Below are 19,650 nucleotides of genomic sequence, written 5' to 3' on the forward strand. Positions count from 1 at the left end.
GTGTAGTATCAAAGAGGAATAGCCGCAATGATCTGAGAAGCCTATTACAAAGTTGTTCTCCAACTACATATTTGAGGCTGAATTTTCTTCACATCCTTCAAGTAAAACAACAAAGTGCACAGATTGAAAGCAGGAGCAGATGTGAGGATCCAGCTGTCTTCCACTAATTCAGACATTTTGGGAGTCCGGAAAAAGTATAAACGGTTGCCATTCTGTTCACTGTGATTTTTGCTTTGGAAAATACAGTTATTTTTCTTAAAATGTGAAATTCATGCCAATATGTAGTGAATCTGTATTGTGTTTTTTTGAAAGAAATTGAAAAATATTCAGAAATTTTCTCAGTTTTAATTTCTAGCGCAGTAAATATCTTCAAATACAACTCACACGAACGCCAGCTCCTTAGGGATGCTCACTAATTTTGAGGTGGATGCAGTGGTCCGAGACCAAAAAAGTCTGACATAAGGTGTTTCTTAGAAAAGTGAGCCTTAGTTGAGAACAGTTAAGAGATGCCGTCAAGGCTCCTGGTTGGCGATGGCGGTGCCGGGAGCGAGGGCAGGCCTCCACGTGCCATTACCTGTGAGCTCACACCGACTCTAACTTCTGCCTTCTGTGCAAATGGCCTGGGCCCCGTCCGGTGTGGTTCGGAGAGCACTGGGCAAGTCTCCTCTGCGGCAGGCTATTTAAAAGCCAAATGTAATGTGGGCACCAGCATTTATTTCTGAACAATGTGCGAAAAGAGAACAGCAGAATATAAAGTTCAAGAGTGAATGTGCAGTGAGTAATGTGGGTGTCATGTACCATGGCCGGGGAGAGGGAGGCGTTACCAGGAGGACTCGGGGGACCACGCCGACTCAGGGAGTGTGGGTGCTCCTGAGGCGCACAACGCGCACTGCAGGCCTATTTCCCATCGGCCTGTCCTGTCTGCTTTTGCTGCCTGCCCGTCTCACCCTGGACTGTTGGGAGATGGGGCCTCAGGCGCACAGCTTTAGTGGCTCTGCGCTGTTGACCTCTAACATGCTTTAGAGGTCATGCTTTCCTCTCTGCCAGGAGGGGACTGAATTTATGTTCTTAGATTTCTAAGTGGAAGGTTATCTTTGTATTTCTGAGCATTAAAGAACTAGAGTAAAGCACCTCCAGTGTTTTTTTTCCTGGGGGAGTCCAATCGATGAACGGATCCACTTTCTTCCTCATTCCTGACAATATTGACCTTGTCTCTGCCCTGCTCTGGATTTAGAGATGCATCAGACACAGCCTTGCATGAGAGCCCTCGGTGTCACCGGGAATGTCTGGGCAGCGGGAGATGTGCGGGGCCCAGGGAAAGCCATCTCCTCAGGCACCGGGTTGGGTAGTAGCCAATGTTCATACAGAAGGATGCTGGGAACCATCGCCCAGGTGACCCAGAGGGAGTAAGCAAGTCGCGATGATGAAGACAGGGCTGGAGGTTTGGGGAGGAAAGCTCAGACGAGTTTGGAGTAGTTTGCTTGCCTCGACGAATATTTTTATTTAGCTGAGGCTGTTGAACACACACTGCCTTGTGCCAAGTCTAGCCTCGGATGGCTGGGGTGGTCTCAGACAGGTTCTTTGAGAAGATGGGGCTCGAACTTGACCTTGAAGGTCAGGATTTTGGGTAGGTGAAGAGGAGCAGGAAAATCATGCAAGGGTTAGCAAGTGGGGCGATCAGAGGCACGGAAGCAGGAGATTCAAGGCATGTGGACCAGCTTACCCGGAGCACCCGGGTTGTGTGGGGTGCAGGTTTGGGCTGCACAATAGAAGGTCTTGAACCCCGGACTTGAGTTTGGAGCCACAGGTGGTCTTTGAGGGGTGACGGGGCCTGTGTGCGTAGGGGCTCTCAGAAGGTGACACTGATGGCAATGCTTGGAAATGACTGGAGGAGAAACTCTAGCCCTGGAACCACTGGGGTGTCTCTTCATTAGGGAAAGATGAAGAAAGAAGCGCTCTAGGGGGACCAGCTGAAGTCGTATGGCGAGGGGGTGGGAGTGGAAGCTGCTGCCAAGTTTTTAGCCCAACGCCAGCGAAATACACTTGTGTTTCCTTACATAGCCGAGCGCGCCGCTGATCTTTAAGAAGTGCTCGTCTTCTTTGGCACTTAGTTTCTGGGAAGAACAGGAGGAAGAACTCTCTCAGGCTGGGAATCAAGTTTTAGCTCACTCCGAGGCTATTCTTCTTAAGAACACACGGTTAGGATTTCAGGGAACCAAAGGACAGATAATGAGCTCACACCTGACGCTGCTGGTGGACGCCCATGTCATCTACTAGCCCGACGGGGTGGGCAGCCTGGGCGTGCCCCCAACCCCACTTCGGGTGGGCATGCCCTGCCGTGTGCTTCCCTGGGGCATGGCCCGGACCCTGACGACTTGCCTCTCGTGAGTAGACAGCAAACACCAGCAACAGTGATGAGATGCAACTTCCGTGACTGGAGCACCAGTTGGCTGTGACCTCTGTCCTGTTGTCCCTCTCTTCCGCTGCCTCGCTCTGAGCGGAGTGGCTGCTGCGGTGTGAGCTGCCCCGTGGGGAGGCCCACGAGGCGAGGACGTGAGGTCTCCAGCCACAGCCAGCGGAGACCTGAGGCCTGCCAGAAGCCACGAGAGTGAGCTGGGAACTCAGTGTTTCCCTAGTCTCCTCCTGAGGTGATGCACGCTCTCATCTTTTTTTTTTTTTTTTTTTTTAAGATTTATTTATTTATTTGAGAAAGAGAGCAGGAGTGAGAGAGGCAGAGGGAGAGAGAGAATCTGAAGCAGACTCCATGCTTAGCATGGAGGAGGCCAGCACGGGGCTCCATCTCATGACCTCAAGATCACAACCTGAGCAGAAGCCAAGAGTGGGACACTTAGCCAACCGAGCCACCAGGTCCCCAGGATGGCTGTCATCTTATCTGCAGCTCAAGAGAGGCCAGCAGCTAAGCCAGCCCCTGATTCCTGACCTACAGGAACTGCCAGATGACAAATGGATGTTGTGTCAGGCTGCTAAATGTGGGGATATTTGTTACACAGCCATAGGTAGCTCATACGCCTGAATCCCTTGGCAATGTGGGAGAGCACTGTTGGCGTCGGACCGCGTGGGTTCATGTCCTGGCTCTGCCATCTACAAGCTGCCCAACCTTAAGTCTCAGTTTCTTAATCTGTAAAATGAGAGCAAGGATAACACCTGTGCCGGCGTGATTGTGAGGATTGGCCAAGGCAGCTCCTATACACTGATTGCGACATTGTCGGGGCTCAGTGAGCATTAGCTGCCGTTGTTGTTATTGTCTGTCCCTTGAGGGCGGGCCTGATGCGATCTCTCCTACAACTTCGGGTACACTGCTCTACCCATGCTAACCTCTCCCGTTTGCAGCTTCTGTGGCGTCTTGTCTGTACTTTACACCCTCATTTTCCATTTGAAACCCTCTGCCCTCTGACTCGTTCTCAGCTATAGAAACTCTTCCCAACTCTGAAGTGTCTCCAGAACTGTGCAGAGTGCTTGACACAGAAAAAGGGATTAGGGATTCAAGAAAGCAGGCGGATGAGGAGGGAAAGAGGCTCAGAAGTGACCTCCTTGTGGCCAAGGACATGTGGAATTATTGGTTACTGTGTGACCAGGGCCAAGCACCTGTTCAGGTGTGAAACAATCCTTTTTTGTAAAGATTTTATTTATTTGTTTTAGAGAAAGAGAGAGAGAGAGAGAGAGAGAGCCAGCATGTATGAGCAGGGGGAGGGGCAGACAAGGAGGGACAAGCAGACTCCCTGCTGAGTGATGCTTGACATGGGGCTCGAACCCATGACCCTGAGACCATAACCTGAGCAGGACGTTTCACAGACTGTGCCACCCAGGTGCCCAGAAGCGATCATTACACTGACGGGGTGAGCACATGTAGGACAGTAGCTTGGCCATACACACATACACGATGGCAAAGGGCAGCAAAGGGGGACATGGCGGTCCCTGCTGGGATGGCCCCTGTGACACAAGGGGACTTCTTGACAGTTGTCTGTTGCAGGGACGGAACACCTGGAGCCCAGTGGGAATTCTGACTCAGTGAAAGTTCACCAAACCTGGTTGAAGGGACAGGGATTTGGATGATGGGGAAGGAGGCCCGGGGAGGGGGAAGGCGGAGATCCTGACCAGCAGAGAGAAGGTACCGGCCGCTGCTCCTGGGCACACAGCCAAGCGAGGATGGACCTTGTCACCTGGGCCCTGAGCACTGTAGATGGGGAGACGACGAAGTGGGGTCTGTCTATGGTCCTGCCTGCTGAGCTCTGGGCGGGCTCCACGAGGGGACCGTCTGCAGGGAGGTGGCCTCCTGAGCCCCACATGCAAGGCCCTCATTAGCACCTGCCTTGGAGGCAGTGGGGCTTGTTCAGACACCCACAGGCAGGGGCGCCATTCGCTCATTCATGCGTGTTTTCGGAACACGCCCGGTGCACTGGGCCACCCGTGGGGGCAGGGTAAACCTAGGGGCTCCCACTGTCTGGGGCAGGAGGCTGGGGGTCCTGCCTCAGGCGGTGGAAACGTTCTGGGGCTTCTGCATGGTCACCCTGGCTGGGAGTGCCCAGGTGGCAGGTGGGCCGGGCCTCCCGCAGCTCAGAGACAATGGAGACAATGCCCCGGGGAAGGCAGTGCCATTCCTGATGGGCCGCTCCCAAGGGGCAGTAACCAGCCCCCGGGGGTGGGGAGATAAACATTAATTAACCACACACATAAGTCAATGATTCCAGACTTATTAACAGCTACGAAGAAAATGGTATGGAAGGTCAGAGGCGGGTAATAGGAGACACCTCCTGGGGAGTGGGGGGCAGAGGTGAGAGAGGGAAAGAATGTCTTCTGGAGAGAGAAAGCGTGATTAGGCTGACATCAGAAGCAAGAGTGGGCATTGGGTTGGAGGGGTGGGTGCTGGGGGCAGAGGAGAGGAAGATTGCTCTGCGGGTGGGGGGGAGAAGGAAGGAGAGAGGTGAGGGGTAGAGGGTGGGAAAGGGGGGGAAAAGGGGGAGAGGGAGAGAGAGAAGGGGGTTGGGGGGAGATGGAGAGAGAAGGGTTTGGGGGGAGATGGAGAGAGAGGGGGTAGGGGAGAGAGAAGAGGGTTGGGGGAGATGCAGGGAGAGAGAGGGGTTGGGGGGATGCAGGGGGGTGGGCTGAGGCTAGTGCGCATGCCGGCTCTCGAGGGGATGCGGTCCGTGTCCCCGCTGCTCCATGTCGGATGACCTGGGCCGCGCAAGGACAGGAGGGGGAGGCTGCGCGGAGTGCGGGGCGCCGGGGCGGGAGGGCAGACGCGTGGACGGCTCAGCCGATGCCGGAGGCCGGGTGCCGCAGAGACAGGACGGCGGCCTCTCAGGAAGTGGCGGCCGGGAGGCTGGGGCTCTGTGCTGGAGGAGGGGGCCCCATGGTGCTGCGGCGGCCGGGGCGCCGGGCTGGGCGGCGGGAGAGGCCCTGCGCTCACAGAGGGGCAGGGGGGCCGCCACCCCAGCGAAGGCTCGGGCACCCGGAGGTGGGTAGCCTGGGACAGATAGAGGACGCAGCCAGGGAGATGGGGCCAGGGAGACAGGGCAAGGGGGACGGGGCCAGGGAGATGGGGCCAGGGAGACGGGGCCAGGGAGATGGGGACAGGGAGATGGGGACAGGGAGGCAGGGACAGGGAGCCGAGCCGGGGCAAGGGGCAGCCAGGCCCCTTGGTGGGAGGGTTGAGTAAGAGGGGGATTGAGAAACACGGCCTGGACATGGAGAGCGGGGCCCCTGGTGACGTCGGCCAGGGCTGACGTGGTGGCCGCCCGGGTGGCCCCGCGGGCGGGAGGACAGGAAGTGGAGGCGGCCTGACAGCCCTTTGAAGAAGTGCTGGAGGGCAGCGCGGGCGGGAGCAGGGGGGCTGCGGCGCCCGGGTCGGGCTGGTGGGGGGCGAGCAGGCCTTTGCAGCCTGGAGCCGCCCCCACGGGTGTCACCTCAGCCACATCCCCGGCCCTCCCGGAGACACGAGCGCCACGACCCACGGCCCTCTTGCCCGGCGGTCCCGCGGCCGACCCCGCACGCGGGAGGCCCGGCGCCTGTGTCCGCGCGGCCACACCGGGCAGCTACCCGCAGACCAACCGCGGCGTCCACACATCTCCTGACCCGTGTGCCCTCGAGCCTCCCGCTGCCCCGCCGGCCTCTCGGGGGCAGCGGGCGGGTGGGTGCTGGACGGCGGAGCACCTGGCCGTGCTGGGGGCCTCTGCATCCCCCAGGTGGGCACAAATCGGCGATTTTTTAAATCAATCTCCGACGGAGCCAGTTGTTAAACACCCAGCAGCCCGGCGCCCGGCTCGTCCCCAGGGGACCCCGGGGACGCCTCCATCTCAGGGAGACCTCTGCGCCGGGCAGCAGCGCGGGGGCCCTCGGAGCGGCCCATCTGATCCGCGCCCGGGGGTCTTCACCACCTGAGACCCCATCTCAGGCCTCGGGGTCGCGGAGCTCTGGGGGCACGGGCAGGAGGGCCACCTGCCACCCTTCTGAGCGCTGTCTGCCACCCAGCCTGCGGCCCCTTTCCTGTCGTCCCCTCCCCCGAGCGTGGGCCCAGAGGGGGTCGTAAGAGACCCTCCACCTGCCCGGCCTGGCCCCGTAGGATGTTGCTCTGTTCACTCCATTTTATAGATAAGTAAACTGAGGCGAGGGAAGGGGAGCTGCCCAGGGCCCAGGGTCACCCGGACTCGGCGGTCCCATGGCCTGGCTTCCGCGTGCTGCTGTTGCTGTGCCAGCCGCGGGTGCGTGTGTGAGAGGCTGGAGGGGGCCCGGGGTGGTCGTGGGGCTCGAGCGGGGCTGCGTCGCCAGCTGCCCCCCACGAGGCTGGGCGGTCGGTGGGCTTCCCCTTTCCGCCCTGCAGCCTGCGCCGTGCCCGTGGCCAACCTGCCGCCCGCCGCGGCCGCCCCCACGTGACGGACCGGCCCGTACATTTCCCCATTCAGCTGATGGTGAGTGCTGTGCTATTTTAGGCCCACATGGAAGTATTTTTTTTTTTTTTTGTAAGGACCATCTGCTACCGGCCCCAGCCCAGATGATACAGTTAGAACCTACCCACAGCATCCTCTCCCGCCTTCAGACAGTTCCAGGAACAAGGGTGAGTCAGTCGCCCAGCTGAACTCCTGTCTTGCTACCCCGAGCGATGGCCCGGGTGCCAGCAGAGGGGGCCGCTCCTGCCAGCGGAGCAGGTGCACCTGGCCGCCTCTCGGGTGCCGCTGCCTGCAGGGAGAGCCTGAGGAGGGCCCCAGGAGGGCTCAGGTCAGCCCCTCTCGGCGGAACCCCTCCCCCCAGGCCGCCCTCGGTTCCCAAGTTCCAGTGGGGACCCTGGAGCTTCCACCACAGCTCGTCAGGAAGCCTGGCACAGGGAAGTGAGGGCCTGGTGGGGCCTGGCTCACCGCCCTGCCCTGGAGGTCCCCTGGAAGCACCCCTGGGTCTGTTTTGGGGTGCAGAGACGTTGGGCCCTGTCTCACTGGGCTGCTTGGGCCGACGGCGTCACCGCGGACCGCAGGCCCTCAGCCAGAGGCTTTGCTCATCTGCTCTGTCCCTCGCGTCCACACCTCGTGGCTCCCTGTGCTTGGAGGATATTTAACTGCAGTCCGGTCGGTTGTGAATCCGGGCGCTGCCCCTTTATAAGGCCTGCGACCCGGGGCAAGGCGTACTTCATCCCCAGAGCCTCAGTTTGCTCATCTGTGCGGTAGGGGCCAACCTGACCTAGTGCCCGGCGGGGCTGTGGGCATTCGGTGGGGCAGGTGGGGCAGGACGTGGCACGGTGCCTGGCTGTGATGCACACTGTCACTGTGAACCTCAGAGGGTCTGTCCTTCGACCTGGCTGACGGGTATTGGAAAACACGGGTCTGTAACTTACAGACGCAGCACTTCCCACCTTGCATTCTTGCATTTTCCGTGTGCCTGGCCCCGTCCTCCTGAGAGGTGGCTGTTCTGTCTGCAGGGACCCTGGTCCAGGAGGTGCAAGGGCATGACCTGCACTGCACGGCCCGGGGCCTGATGACCAGAGCCACCGCCCCTGCCAGCGACAGGAGCCCCCGGACCTCCCAAGCCAGGGGCTTCCTTGGGGCCTCTTTCTCCCTCTGACCCCCAGGGAGGGGCGGCTGAGGGCCCTGCCCAGCTGGCCATGCTGTGCACGTGCTGGCCACGCGGGCGGTGGGCCCCGGGGCGCAATCGGGGGGCGCAGCCGGCGGGAGTGGCCCGCCAGCGGGCGTGGGGCTGCGGCTTGCCCGCGCCACTTCCTGTCCCAGAGTCTCTCCACCACTGCTCCGTGCCGTCCTACAGTTTATCTGTGGTCAGTGCTCTTACCCATTTCCTGCAGCTGCTACTGGTTTTTCAGTCAGCTCCGTGAGCTACAGTAACTGGGGAAGGACACGGGCTTCGTGATTCACCAGCCACGGGGTTGGCAGGGTGCAGGGGACCCGTCCCTCGGTGTGCGGAGCATGGGGACCGCCCCGCCTCTGTCCCCCGGGCCTTCCCCCAGGCCCAGCGACCCGGCCACAGAGACACAGAAAAGACCCACACATTCATTGTGAACCGAAAGCCGGTGTATGTGCGTGCGTGCACGCGCGTGTGGGGTATAAGGGATTTTTTTCTTTTTTATTTGAATGTGCCCAAGCCAAAATAAATGGTATCATGGTTTGAGAAGTCAGAGCGTTACCCAAGGCTGCGCTTCGCCCCTTTCACGGGGAGCCCCAGGTCCTCTTGAAGGTGTAACGGTGGTGAGCTCGCAGTGCCCCAGATGAGGGTAATGGAGTCACACTGAGAATTTTATTTCCTGGCATTTCTAAAAATGCAGAGGAAAATCCCCCAATGCAACAGATGACTCCTTCAAATAGAGCACTTAGAATGGGCCCATTAATTGTTTTTATGCTCTGGACCAGAGGTTCAAAGTAGTCCAAAACATCGATGAGCATTTAGTACAGGGTCATAATTGCCTTCTCCAGGATGAGGTCAAGAATCGGGGGGATGAGGTCAAGAATTGGGGGGATCAGGTCAAGAATTGGGGGGATGAGGTCAAGAATCGCAGGGGTGAGCTCAAGAATCTGGGGGATAAGCTCAAGAATCTGGGAGATGAGCTCAAGAATCAGAAGATGAGATCAAGAATCATCGGGGGATGAGATCAAGAGTCAGGGGGATGAGGTCAAGAGTCAGGGGGATGAGGTCAAGAGTCAGGGGGGTGAGTTCAAGAATCAGGAGATGAGGTCAAGAATTGGGGGATGAGGTCAAGAATTGGGAGATGAGGTCAAGAGTTGGGGGGATGAAGTCAAGAGTTGGGGGATGAGGTCAAGAGTCGGGGGGTAAGCTCAAGAATCAGGAGATGAGGTCAAGAGTCGGGGGGATGAGGTCAAGAATCGGGATGAGATCAAGAGTCAGGGGGATGAGGTCAAGAGTCAGGGGGGTGAGTTCAAGAATCAGGGGCAGGCATTGGTGGATGGGTGGCAGGGCAAGGCCAGCACCAGCGGCAGAGGCACTGGGAACCTTGTGTGTGAAATGCAAACCGTCCGGCTCCACGCGGGGCAGGCTGGGTTTTACCTGGCTCTGCAGGGGGTCCCGCCCCCCATTCGAGCATGGCCTCGGCAGTAGATTTTATTAATTTTCTTCGTAGATGTGGCTTGTGAAGAAGGAAAAACAGCGCCCCGGTGCAGAATGAAACTGCTCCTCCCGTGCACGCTTGCCGCCCCCCTCGTGGTAGCACACTCTGTGCTAGACACAGCAGGGGACCCAGAGCCACTCTCAACAACAAGGATGCCACCTCCTCCGGAGAAGCTCCTGAATCTGACGCTGGTGGGGTGGAGGGGCCTGGGGAGGAGTGGGGAGGGGCTCAGTGGAGTAGGGGGTGAGATGGGGACTGTTTCGTCCGTGGTGGAAACTAGATGCAGGAGAGGGAGAAAGGGGAGACGTTACAGTGGGGGGGAGGGCTCCCGGCAATGGCCTTGGGGGGCTTGGGGCTCATCCCAGTTCTGACAGTGAACAGTGCGGTGGGCTCAGGCAGGTCTCTGTGCTAAGCCTCTGTTTTCTCATCTGTATAATGGGTTTAATGACACTTCCTTTTATGATTGTTTTGAGACTTAAATGAGGTGATCTGTGCAGAGCGCTTGGCACAGCCCTCCCTATACACTATATGGACAATGATAATTTTTACATCTGAGGGCATGGGGTGCTGGTGGGTGACGTGAGCAGAACACTGTAACCACCCCAGAAATGCCTAGTACACACACTCAGGCCTGTGGAAGCTCCTTGTTGAGCAGGAGATCCACCTGCCATTAATATTTCGGGCCGTAATCATGTTTCAAACGTGTCTGAGAAAATATCTTAAATCCTAAAAAGCATCCCTTCCCTTTCTCCGTTGCCATATTTTTGGATTCTAAAATCAACAAATGCGGAATCTGACCACTTTCCAAAGCAACTTGCCTTTGGAGTGAGAACAAAAATTGCCAAGCAATGCTTCAGTTGTTCCCTTTCAAAAAGTCACAGGGCTCAGAAGACAAGAAAACCTTGGCTTTCGAAACCCACGCTGCTTGGGGCGGGGGGCGGTGGTGGTGGCTGTCAATCCCCACCACGCTCTGGCGCCATCAGCTCTGGAAGTCCCCGCTCTGGTGACCTGCTCCCCACACTTGCTGGCTGAGCTGAGGAAATGAGCTGACCAGGATTTGTTCTTCCAAAGGCAAGAACCGCCTCCTCCCCCTTCCAGCCTGGGGAGCGGATGGCAGATCTGGGAGGCCCGGAGAGGACAGGTGAGCCCTTGGGGAGCACCACGGCCCCCAGGACCAGCTGGGCAAAGCCCTGTCTCCACCCCCTTCCCTTTCAAGCAGCCTCAGCGGGGACGGCCTCTAGGCATCCCAGGCAGGCCGCTGTGTCACCAGATCCTGGCACGGGCTGTGGATGGGGACAGACCCGAATGAGCTCCGTGAACGCGGGCCTTGATGTCAGCCGCACGGAGCCGGCGCCCGCTCTGCCCTGAGGGGTCTCCTTTCTTGCCTTGCCTTTTGCACACTGTCTGCTGGCTTCGGCAGGGGGCGGGGGGAGGCAGCGTTTCAGGTGGGGGCACCTCGCAGCACCCAGATGCCCACATTTGGAGGTGACACAGGCAACCCAGGTGCATTTGCAGGAAAACGCGTGCAGCTGCCGCACCCACATCAAAAGCGTGTGGTCCCGGTGTGGGAGTCCGGGGCGATGGGAGCGCTATTCCTGGCACAGGCACGGGCTTCCTGATACGCAGCCCCCCTTTATCTCGGTTTCCCCATCTCTAAAGCAGGGCAAGATCTAACTTTCCTGGTTCCACAAAACCTTGCGGGCAAACCACTTCACGGGTCGGACCCAGGGTGCCAAGGACCAGAGAGACCTTCCAGCGCGCTCCCCGAGGTTTTCTGAGAATCCACCGGATGCAGACACAACCTGCGCTGTGCTTCTTAGGGGAAGCGGTGCCATGAGAAGTGCTCCCCGGTTTTGAGGTTGAGCTTTGCCGTGGCTGTCACAGCTCCAGGCTGGCCTCTGCTCTGCCCCCAAGTGCTCTTCCCAACCCACAGCTGGAGGCTGCCTCTCTTCTGCTTAATTCCCGCTGAGCACTGATGTGGAGAAACAGCCAGGGCTCCTTCCACCCCGGGCCCATCCTCCTCTACCTTCTGAAGCGAACGTGCTCACGGCGCGGGGCGGTTTCAAGCTCCCCTGCAAGGCAGGCCCCTTTTCAAGTCCCAGGCCCTCTGCAAATGCTGCTCCCTCTGCACGTTCTTCCCCTCTGACCAGCTCGGCAGACTCCTCTTCATCCTTCAGAACCCAGCTCCTTTTCATCCCCCCTGGGAAGTCTTCCCTCCATCCTCAGGCTCAGCATCAGGACCCTGGGCTGCCCTGAGGCCTGCTCCCGCCCCCATCCCCAGGCCAGGCTGGGTGCAGTGCTTGTGGGAGGCCGGAGCCCAGGAGCCCATCGTCCCACTTCCTCTCCAGACTCCAGCCCCCTGCAAGGTCTGGAATTCCCATTCCAGGAACCCCTGGGGCCGGGCAGGCTGGAAGCAGGGAGGGACGGCGGGAGACAGGTGGAGGGAGATGGTCTCCCAGACGGAAGGCAGATTGGAGCTGGGTGGGGAGGACAGCTGGGAATGTGACTGTGCGTCCCGTTGTATGTGTGATCACCTCCTGCTGCCGCTACGGGCAGGGAGGGGCCCCTCTGTCATTTCGGCGCACAGCCACGTGGGTGCTCGGTTGCCGAGCAGCGAGCCTAGGGAAGGGCCGAGCATGACCGGTGCCAAGGATCCTTCTGCCCGAGGTGAGCTGCTGCCCTCAGGAGGAAGAGGTGGCCGTGAGAAAGGCAGGCCCAACTGCAGGGAGATAAAAGCCTGGGAGGGGAGGTGCCGGCAGCCCATCCTCTTCCTGCCCCAGGCTGACAGCGTGTGACATTCAGATAGCTCCCTAGGTCTGGTTTTTCCTGTTCCTGGAATTGCACATGGTAATTTCTCCGGGCTAGGTCAGAAGCGGCCGTTGGGGAGCGTCCTGTGCGCGTGCACGCGTGTGTGTGCGGTGTCTCAGTTTATAGAAACAGGAGATTTGGGATTTGTATCTGCACCCCGTCCCAGGCTGCCTTATTTCCTAGAGAGGACAGGGCTGAGAGCCTGGAGCTGGACCCCTGGTGAGGTCAGGGCTTGAAGGAAGGGGCTCCTGGGTCTGGCCTGGCTGTGGCCCATGGCAGGGTCTGATCCGTGGCCTTTCTCCTCTGCTAGGATGAGGCCCAGGGCGCTGGCCTGCCTCCTGGGAGGAGCTGGGGTGCGTACCCGGCTCAGCTCAGTGGGGTTCTGGACTCTGCAGCTGGCTGGGTCTCTCAGTTCTGGTGGCCTCTGTCCTGGGCAGGCAGCACTGATGGGTAAAATGGACCTAGAGTGAGGGGAAGGGTCACTCTGGAAGGTTGGGGGCGCAGGTTACAGAGGGTGAAGACGGGCGGGGACAGCCATGGGGTCTGGTGGCGGGGAGGTTCCTGGGCCCTCTGAATGGGAATGAGGGAAGCCTCCAGTTCCAGAAGCTTTAAGGCAGTGGGGCAGCTAGTGTCCTTCATGGTCGAGGAAACGGGGGCCACAGATTGAGCGACCCTCAGTGCAGGGGCTCCCACCATCCCCTGTCCCTCTGCGGGGGCGTCTGGGCTGGAAGCTGCTGCCATAGCACGCGGAGGGAGGGGTTGGCTTCCTGGGGGCAGAGTGACTTGGTCTGGCTTTCTGGGCTCAGCCACACAGGTTGTGCAGCCCGGGCCCCTCTGGCCTATCTCGGTCTATCTGCTGGCCTTCCTCTGCTCGAGAGAGCCATTACTGGGGGGTCCAAGTAGGAGGGACTCAGGGGGAGGGGGGGCCTGCAGCAGCCCGGGCGGGTCTGGGCTCCGTGCGGGGCCCAGGCCTCCTCTCCCTGGGGCTCCGGGCACCGCAGAGACCAGGCTTCGCCCCAGAACTCAGACCTCGGGTCTCCCCCTGGAAGCAGCAGCGCCTGAGCCCTGACCTTGGTGGTTCTCCGTCCCGGGGCTGAGCATGCAGCCCTGGGAGGGGAACCTGGGGCCGAGCCTGGGGCCGCCTGGAGGCCGGGACAGCTCACATGGCAGGCTCCCCGCACCAATTTCCCCCTTAGCTTGTTCCACTTTTAAAAATAGCTAATGAGGAAATTAATTTTGTCACCCAGATGTATTCAGTAAAAACATGTCAGGGAGAGACAATTAACCTCTGCACTGATAAATCCTTCCCAAATTAATGAAGTTAATATTTGTAGATGTTGAGACGTTCATTTGGGGGAGAGGGCCCATGAAAGTAGGGGTCCCCCCCTAGGCACAGAAGGAGAGAAGAAAAGGGGGAGAGAAGGGAGGGGGAAGAAGGGAGGGACGGAGGGAGGGAGGAGGGTAAGGAGCTGGAGAAGGGGAGGGGCCCGAGGAGCCAGATGGAGAGAAGCAAGGGGGGTCAGGAGTGATTCCAGGGAGCACAGCTGTGATGTTTCCCCAGAATGTTAAACTTCCCAGGCATTCACCTGCAGTAGGTTTGGGGCAGGAGGAGACTTGACAGAGTCAGCCGCAGAGGGAAGGGTTGGGATCTGTCGACGGTGAGGAATGTCCGGGCCCCGTCTGACCAGGTCTTCTCTCTGCTAAGGACTCGGGGTTCTTTCTCTCACCTGAGGCCGTGGGAGCCCAGGCCCTGGGCAGCGGACCCCCCTGCGGGAGCACCCAGACCAGCCGCCGATGGCTCCTGAACGCCCACCCTGTGCCTCCCGAACCGTCCTGAAATCCTGACTGGGGGTGCCCTCGGGTTTAGGGCACAGCCTCCTTGGCCTCCTCACCCTTCTCGTCTGGCCCAGGCGTCGGGTTGCAGGTGACAGCCCCTGAGACACCCCAGGCTGGCCCCGGGAGCGAGGACCCGGGCCCTCATGCCAGGGAGGGAGAGGTGCGGTCAGGGGGTGCAGGCAGCAGGTCAGTGTCCCTGACCCTCTGCGCCCTCAACCGCACCCGAGGAGCGCCAGCTTAGGAAACACATTGTGACATGGCACCCCTGGAGCTCAGACTGAAACAGAAACTTCTCGGGGGACTTTTGGCTTTGGAGACATCAGCTAGAATGGCCCAGGGGCTGTGTGAGCTGGCGGGGTTTGGCCACCCCTGAGACTGAGGCCGGGGCTGCCCCTGGGGTGCTGGCAGGGAGGGGACACCCGTGCCACCTGGCTGGCATGTCTTCCCAGAGGGTGGGACCCGGCTGTCGGGCCCCAGCCCAGCACGCCGCTCTGCTGCCCTCTGTGGAGAGACCATTTCTTCACACCGCCAGGTGTGAAATGCAAAGAGGACACACTCACCATTCAAATCCTATTCAATTACCAGTTCTGGGGAAGGGCCCTCAGGACTGGGGTGAGGGGTGGTGGCTTTTATTGCCCTTGAGGCAGAGAAGAAGCAAGAGACGAGGGACTGTGAGCCTCTCCAGAACACCCAGAGGCAGCGGCGGGGACCGGCCGGTGGGGTGACCCCAAAGGCTTGGGCCGCCACGTTGGAAAACTGCAAGGCCCTTGGGCAAGAGCTAATGGTGTGGGGGCCAAGGGGGGCGAGGCTCGCGCAGAGGAGAGGCCTGCCCGCCCTGTTCTACACTTGCACAAGTGCCAGTGAGGCTGGTCTCAGACAAAAGAGAACCGGATATTAGGTATCTCAAGTTGGATTTTCTGATGACCCGGCTCCCCCTAATCTAATCTTTGCAGGCGAGTGACAAGCTTGCAGATTGCAGGGAAGTGATAGATGGCAGCTATCTCGAGTTCGGTTAGGCCGTTGCTCTGCTCTGAGCGACAGACCTCCCTCTGTTCCCATCAGAAAACAGGAGGGAGATGTGTCCCGATTGCCAGGGCCCGAGCTGGGTGGGCCAGACCTTCCCGGTGCCCACCCGACACCGGCGGTGTAACACGGGGGTGCAGAGCTGGGATCCCGGCAGGTTTTGCAAGGGCCGGGTCTGGATGGGGAGGGCAGCTGGCCGGGCAGGGAGGTTCTGGAGGCCTGTGGACCATGGGGAACTGTGGATCGGACGGAAGGAGAGCAGAGGTAGCAGGGCCAAAGGCAGAGCAGCGCTGGGCTCCCGGGGCCTGGGCCGTGCGCCGCCTGCCTGCCCCAGCCCGTCCCTGTCCCCTTCTGTCTTCCATGGACTGTGGCTCCCGTACACCCGGGAGGGCGGGAGCCCGAGGACGCCTGCCCACGTCTACAGCGGGCTCCCTCTGCACCCCCCGGCCTCCCACCCCCAGACCACTGCCCCCAGAGATTGGTAAAGGCTGGAGGATTCGAAGCAGGAGGGAAGTTTGGGGGAAGCTAGCCTGCAGGATGACTGTTACGTCTGCAGGAACACGAGGGTTTTTACAGAATGGGTGTTGAGTGGGTGGTTCTCTGTCTTCGCTCTGGACGGAACACAGGAAACGGGCTCAGGCTGCAGCTGAAGGGCTGGGTTAGAGGTAAGGAGGGGGCTCTGACAGCGGGGCTGGCTCTGTGTGCACGGGGGAGCCGTGCGAGCTCCGTGGGGGCCCGTCCCCCCAGGTGGCCTAGGCGCTGCTCGCACCGGGCCCCGTCCCGAGGCTGGTTTCTGTGGCAGGTGCGGGGCGCCTCTGGGAGTCCCTCAGGTTTGAATTCCGGCCCAGTTTTCCTGAGCCAGCCCCAATCTCAGTTTCCCCATCTGTGTATTAACACAACAGTTTCTACCTCGTGGGATTGCTTGCGAGGATCGGGGTGGGGAATAACATATGTAAAAAATGTGTTTTCGGTTCGGAAATACTACGCGGACGCAGCCACCCCAGCGCGCGAGCGCGCCTGCCAGCAAGGGGCCCTGGGTTGGGAGGAATGGCGGCCTGTTCCGGGGAGCACCGAGCTCCCCTTTGCACTCACCCATGTCCCCTGTACCTTCCCAAGGCACAGCGGACGTCACCCTTCTGAGTGAGCAACTTGGCGGAGCCCAGGCCCGAGGTGAGGGCCGGATGGGATCCCCTCCGTTATCTTATCTTCCCCCCTGTGTCCTAATCTTGGTCAGGAAGCAGCTGGGAGGTTAGGGACCCACCCGAGGTGGCCAGCTGAACAACATCACAGTCTGAGGTCGCTCCCGCCTGGGCGATCACCCAGGACTGACCCTGGTGAAGCGGGGGCGCCTGGGTCCCCCATGGAGGGAGGTTTCATTTACCCCTGGTGGCTCCAGGCCTGGGTGCACGCCCCCCCTTCCCCCCATCCCTCTGGGCCAGACTGGCCTTTGGAGGGTGGAGCCCTCCTCCGGCTCCAGCCTCTGCTGCGGATCCCAGGGCTGACCTTTGCTGCTGTCAGGGGTTCATCAGCCACCACGCAGGGCAGAGGGTGGGTACGAAAGGGGGAAGAGTGGGGAAGTGGCCCAAGTTGAAGTAATCTCTCAGGGCTCTGGTAGCTGGGGAACTAGTTCCCGATTGCCTGTTGAGATAGTGCCAGAAGGCCCTTGGCCTCCGGCTCCCCTTCCACCCCGCGGAGGGCAGGGTGCCCCTGACTCAGCTCTTTCTTCAGGGAATGACCATGGCCAGGGGTCAAGTGCATTTCCCAGCTGGTCTGCACTGGATGCCTCCCACTCAGGGCAAGAGATGAGTGACATACTGCAGCTCGCGGGGTCAGCGTGCAGGTGAGACCCGCCCCAGCGGCCAGGTTGGTGCCCACCTGGGCTCCCCACAGGGGCCCCGCTCTGGCCCATGCAACCTTGGCAAAGTTCCCAGGCGTTCCTCCGTAAAACAGGTGTCATCACGGCTCCCGGGCAGCTGCGTCTGTCGCTGAGGCTGCCGTAACAACGCAGCGCGACCAGACTGGCCCAGCCAGCAGAGAGCTACTGTCTCGCGCGTCCGGAGGCTGGAAGTCCACGGTCAAAGTGTCGGCAGGGTCGGTTCCCTCTGGGGCTGCGAGGGAGACTCTCTCCCCTGGCTGCTGGTGGTCTGCGGAGCGCTTGTGTGCCAGGCTCTGCTCCCAGGGCTTTCTGTGTCACCCCAGCAGAGCCCCTCACGGCCCTGTGGCCCGGGCCTGGCTCCCTGTGTGGCCCGTGGCCCTTCCCTCGAGCTAACCACTCGCACCCGGGCCGGATGCCGACGCTCAGCCTCCAGGACGGGGCCCTGGGGCTCCTGCCCGGCTCTCGGGTCCCAATCCCTGTCCCCTCCCTGTCCCACTCCAGCTGGACCAGGATTCCGAGTGAAGAGCCTTCCTCTGGCTGAGTCTAGCAGGTGCAGCAGCCTTGGGAACCGGACAGAGAATGACCTGGGCTTTGTCTCCTTGGGATTTGTCTCTGCCCCCAGCTGCCGATCTTACCACTGCCCTGAGTTGTGATTAGTGCCTGGGAAGGACAGCGGACGATGTCCAGGCCGGGGGTGGGGGGCAGGTGTCCAGTGGGGCAGGCCTCCGAGACCACTGCTTTCTGGGGCGTGGGAATTACAAAGTGGGCCAAGCAGCCAGTTCACCGAGGAGACGATCTGAGGCCTCGGCCACGTTGGTCCTCTTCCCTGGGATGGGCTGTGGCCCCACCCTGCCTGGTTCTGGCGGTTGGGGGTGGGGGACCAGGGGCTTCAGGGCACTTTGGTCTTTTCCTTGTCTTGGCCAGAAATCAAACACTTCTCTGAACTGCTAGGCCTGACCTGCTGACCTCTCACTTGGCAAAGGGGAGGCCGGTTTTCCTTGGAGCAGGAGGGTGGAGGGTAAAGTAGGCCCAGTCAGGCGGTCTCTGGCCTCTCCCATCTCCCCCCTGCCCCGTCCCTCCCTCTTTCCTCCCTAGACCTGTGCCTTTTCATTTGTAGTTCATTCTTTCAGCCTCTTTCCTGTCTGTGTTTCCCTGTGCCTCCCAGTCCCACCCCGTGTCTCTTGGCCTCTGGGGGTGTCTTCTGTGCTCCTTCCCAGGTGAAGGGAGCTGTGCAGACCCCATGGGTGCCGACAGCCATGGGGGAGGGGACGCTGCTGGGACGCTTCTCTCCTTCCCTCGGATGAAGGCCAGCAAGAGCCCTCGGGGCGGGGGGGCTCTTCCCCCGTCACAGGCCCACCAGCCAGGACTCAGCCCAGCACTGGGAACAGCCAGCAGCCCCCCCAGCACTGGACGCTGGTCCTTTCCTCCTCAGCGGTGCTACTGTGCCTTCCAGTCTTTCCGGAGCGGAGAGGAAAAACCCATCCTCTATCCTTTTCATATTGAGAAACTTGGATTTTTGTTCTCAGATGGAACAAATTAGTCTAAAAAATTATTATGGCTTTTGTTTCAGCTCTGCTTGCTGTGTAAATATTTTAATCTGAATATCAGAAGGATAATTAGGGTTTGTGTCGGCGGGGCTCTGAAGGACAGCTCCGTTCTGTCCCGTGGTGGCGGGCGCTGCACCTTCCAGGCTGCCTTCCCCTCCCTCTGCCTCTGATTTCCATTTTCTTTTCCCGCCTCCCCTGCCCCGATGTAGGGCTCTCTAAGAGGTAGCCCTGGCTTTCTGTGGACAGCAGGCAGCCAACATTCATCGAGATCTTTACACATGCCAGACTCTGCGTCAGACTTCGTCCCCATCCTTCCACCGAGAGCTCATAACCCCCCAGGGAGATAGATAGAGAGGATTTGATTGTTCCCATTTTACAGATGGGCAGAGACTTGAGATGTGGAGGGTGACTTGTCACGGGTCACACGGCCAGGGCAGCAGCGACTGCTGGAAGTCGGAGCAACTGGCAGACAGAGTGGCTGGAGGGTGTGTGTGTGTGTGTGTGTGTGTGTGTGTGTGCATGCACACGTGGGTGCAGTGTGCGTGTGTGCATGCGAGTGCATGTGCACATACCTCTAGTGTGCCCGTGTGTGCGTGCCGATGCACATGGTGGGTGGGCTGGGCCAGAGGAGGTCACACCGGGGCTGGAGATGTCACAGAAACAAGTTTTGGGACCCGGTATGAAGCACCGAGGACGCCGTTGTCCCACAGGCCTGGGGAGACACGGTGGCAATTCTCAATGGGCAAGTGTGTGGTCAGAGGGTGTTTCGGCAAGCTGGCCCTGAGCAGTGTGGAGCGTGCATCTGGGAGAGGCCGTGAGAGGGGAAGTTGGGAGGCCACAGCTAAAGGCCAGGAGAAAGCCTGTGGTGGTTGGCGGCGGGTGGGGAGGCAAGAGGCCGTGGGGGAGGACGTGGGTGCCCAGGGGGAAGGAGGCAGAGTCTCCAGGCCCGGCGCACAGGCCGGATGACACCAAATAATCCATTT

At 60.0% G+C, this 19,650-nt stretch overlaps 1 protein-coding gene across 1 annotated transcript in view; it reads left to right on the top strand.

Annotated features, from left to right (window-relative positions):
* Positions 1-19,650, top strand: part of LOC121492217 — a 135,434-nt gene that overhangs the window by 11,748 nt on the left and 104,036 nt on the right. Inside the window, exons 2-3 of the mRNA XM_041757581.1 lie at positions 6,983-7,072; positions 9,590-9,768. Of these exons, the coding sequence (XP_041613515.1) occupies positions 6,983-7,072; positions 9,590-9,768 (269 nt within the window). The remainder of the gene's footprint in view (positions 1-6,982; positions 7,073-9,589; positions 9,769-19,650) is intronic.

Source organism: Vulpes lagopus, chromosome 5 (genome assembly GCF_018345385.1).
Source record: "Vulpes lagopus strain Blue_001 chromosome 5, ASM1834538v1, whole genome shotgun sequence".
NCBI classification, from domain to species: Eukaryota; Metazoa; Chordata; class Mammalia; order Carnivora; family Canidae; genus Vulpes; species Vulpes lagopus.